The following is a 3,463-nucleotide window of genomic DNA, read 5'->3' as shown; positions in this document are numbered from 1 at the left end:
GTGTGGAATTGGATTCTCTTTTTCTTTCTCCTTTATAGTAGAGGAAGTCAGCTGTAGCTCCCACAGCATCTCCTTACCCTAGAAGCAAGGATGGGGAGACTTTCATCTCACAAACCTTGTATATCTTATCAGGAGAGACTTAGTACCTGGAAACAGAACTGACTCAAGGGCATCTGACACTGTTAGTCTGGGTAGACCAGAGAAACAAATCCAGAGACACTCATATGTGTAAGAGAAAACTTTATATCAAAGAGAAATTGTACATTAAGAAACCATACCAGCCCAGTCCAGATTAAGTCCATGTCTGATATTAGCCCATATGTTGTTTTACTAGCCCATGAATTCCTCTTTACTCTCATGCAGCCATGCAATGATGCTGAATGCAGGAAGATCACAGCCCAGTGGGTGGAAAGGCTTGTGGATCCAGTGGTGGTGGAAGCATCTCAGTGCTGGTCTGGGTCTCCACATGGCTCCTCCAGTTCCAGGGATCTGGCTACATCAGTGTAGCTCCATGTGACTTGTCAGCAGGAAGATGAAGCAGAGAGTCTGTGTGTTTCTGGCCTCCAGTGAACACCTCCAAATGAGGTCATCAAGCTGTGACCTGATTGACAGGCTAGACTCCACCCCTTCACAAGTTGACACCAGATTATGTAACTACCACAGACACCAACATCATAAAATTGCTATAAGTGGGTGACTTTAACAAACAGAAATTTATTCTCTCAGAAAAGGCCCTCCAGGAGATCGATGCTAAGGTAATGATTTTGTTTTCGTTTTTTTGGTGGAGTGGGAGAGTGGGATAGGGAAACACTAGGTAAAAGGTCAAAATAGCTTAATTATTGTGTCCAATTGTGGAGATTTTGAAAGAGAGGTTTGACAGTAATATACTTGTGCTTTCTGTGTTCTGAATAAAAATGTGGATTGAAAATGACTTGAAGGTAGATGTAGAAACAGATGAGTGGATCAACTATTTGTCTGTTCAGGATCAGCTCTTTTGGGTCCTTATTCCAGACATGTGAGTATAAGCACTCAACGAGCTATTTAAACCTTACAATCCCCAGGGGTCCTGGGAGGTATTATTTTCATTTTACAGTTAAGAAAACTAAAAAAATGAGGAATTATGCCCCTACCTCCTTCACTTCTTCCAGGAAAACCTTAAAAGTTTGAAGGTTTTTAACAAACAAACCATCATTTTCATGACAAACTGCTGGATTCCACCAACATCCATGGTCACCCTAACAGATACAAGCCCTCTCACTGCAAAGTCCATCAGCAATTCAAACCCAACAGGTGCCCCTTGTGTGAAGCATGAATCTTTCTACCCCTACCTTAAAAAATGACAGCCTCGGAGCTGTTCTAACCGTTCTACAGGGGTCATTTTGAGTCAGAATCAACTAGATGGCAATGGGTCTTCATAAATGGAGTTTAAGTTTGGGTATCTGTACCCTGTCAGAAGCACAAGGAGCTCTGGTGGCGTAGTGGTCATGTAAGGTCAGCAGTTGGAAACCACCAGCTGCTCCACACGACAAAGCCAAGTCTCTCCTCTGGTAAAAATCTCAGAAACCCATAGGGGCAGTAAACCCTGTTCTATAGGGTCGCTGTGAGTCAGCATCGACTTGATGGCAGGGAATTTGGTTTTGTTGTTCTTTGTTGTTACAGACATATTTAGCAGACTACCATGCAGTTTTGCATAACTTTGCAACTAAGTTTTCACCAATGGAATGTGAACATGGGGTGTTTTGTGCCCATCCTCCTCATTCCTCTTGCTTCAGGAGAAATTGATTCCCTGAAAGTTTATTACTATCTTAGGATCCACCATAAACCTGTCCGCATTTTAACAAGATCCCAGATGAATTATATCTACCTTAAGCTTTCAGAAGCACCATTTTAGGGATTGTGTTAGACCCGGTTGTCTAGAGAAACAAATTCATTGACACGCATATGTGTAAGAGAGAACTTTACATTAAGGAGTAATTATGCATCAATAAAACATCTCAGGCAAGTCCAGATCAAATCCGTAAATTTTATATTAGCCCATAAGTGTGATATTAGTCCATGAATTCCTCTTCAGACTCATGTAGCACATGCAATGATGCAGAATACAGAGTGTTCACATGGGTGAAAGTCCTGTGGATCCAATGGCAGCAGATGCATCTCCAGGGCTCTGGTTGCCATCAGCATGGCTCCATGTGGCTTTTCAACAGGAATGTGCAGCAGCAAGAGAGTTCCCAGAATCCTCATTAGAAGGCCCTGTCCGGAGTCAGTCACCTTGAGCGAGCCGAGTGCTGTGGTCCAAGCCGGGGCAGCAGGACAGTTGAAGCGCAGATTGAAAATATGCAGACCACCGGGGCACTACTCCTTCCTCCAGCTCTGGTCCGCTGTTGTGCCAGGGGTCTCGTCAGGCCTGCGTCTGCCTCGTTCCTGAATAGACCGGAGATCCTATCTATACAGCCTTCCTACAGCAGCTCCCCGCTCCAGGTGGCCAGGCGGGAGTTCCAGACCAGCGTGGTCTCCTGGGATATTGACACGGCAGCCAAGTTTATTGGTGCTGGGGCGGTCACAGTCGGTGTGGCCGGTTCGGGGGCTGGCATTGGGACCGTGTTTGGCAGCTTGATCATCGGCTATGCCAGGAACCCATCTCTCAAGCAGCAACTCTTCTCCTATGCCATCCTGGGCTTTGCCCTGTCTGAGGCCATGGGACTCTTCTGTTTGATGGTTGCCTTCCTCATCCTCTTCGCCATGTGAGGCTCCGTGGGGTGCACCGACCTGTCCCTGCTGCTTCAACTCCAGGCCATGCCCTGTGCTGGAGTGTGCTAAGCGTTACCATTAAACACGACGTTTCTCTAAAAAAAAAAAAGAAGGCCCTGTCCATCCACAAGGAAAGATCATGAAGGCCGTGACCTGACTGACAAGCTAGACTCCACCCATCATTCTTTTATCAAGTTGACATGAAATTATGTAACTACCACAGGGGTTAACAGAGGAACTTTATAGAAGGAAAGTTAATATTATGTAAGAAAAGTATGCTTCCCTCTCATAACATTCTATCTGATTTAAGCAATTAAATTTTGAGGCCACTTTGTTATAATAGTGTAACATTTAGCCTAGAATAACTCGTTTCATCTCTTGACCTAAAGTAATAGAACCACTCCATCCGGAATTCCTGCTGTATCACCCATCATCATGAAATGGATTCCAACTCAAAGCGATCATTTAAAAAAAATAATTTTATTGGGGGCTCGTACAACTCTCATCGCAATCCATACATCCATCCATTGTGTCAAGCACATTTGTTGCCATCATTTTAGAAACATTTTCTTTCTACTTGAGCCCATGGTATCAGCCTATTTTCCCCCTCTATCCCTCCCTCATGAACCCTTGATAATTTATAAATTATTATTTTTTTCAAGTCTTACACTGACCGATATCTTCCTTCACCCACTTTTTTTGTTATCCATCCCCC

The 3,463-nt window shown here is 44.2% G+C and overlaps 1 protein-coding gene across 1 annotated transcript; it reads left to right on the top strand.

Annotated features, from left to right (window-relative positions):
* Nucleotides 1-2,281: 2,281 nt before the first annotated feature.
* Nucleotides 2,282-2,831, top strand: LOC101642029 (ATP synthase F(0) complex subunit C1, mitochondrial-like). The gene has a single exon (XM_045296119.1). It carries the CDS (start codon nucleotides 2,335-2,337, stop codon nucleotides 2,743-2,745), a length of 411 nt encoding a protein of 136 aa, XP_045152054.1. The 5' UTR covers nucleotides 2,282-2,334; the 3' UTR covers nucleotides 2,746-2,831.
* The last annotated feature ends 632 nt before the right edge of the window (nucleotides 2,832-3,463 follow it).

The sequence above is a fragment of the Echinops telfairi genome, unplaced genomic scaffold, assembly GCF_000313985.2.
Source record: "Echinops telfairi isolate 266 unplaced genomic scaffold, ASM31398v2 ScPeMD7_7400;HRSCAF=8409, whole genome shotgun sequence".
Taxonomy (NCBI): domain Eukaryota; kingdom Metazoa; phylum Chordata; class Mammalia; order Afrosoricida; family Tenrecidae; genus Echinops; species Echinops telfairi.
This window is presented reverse-complemented; position numbering and strand designations above follow the sequence as displayed.

Coding starts and splice junctions, on each gene's coding strand:
- LOC101642029 (XM_045296119.1), top strand. CDS start 2,335: ATGCAGACCACCGGGGCACTACTCCTTCCTCCAGCTCTGGTCCGCTGT.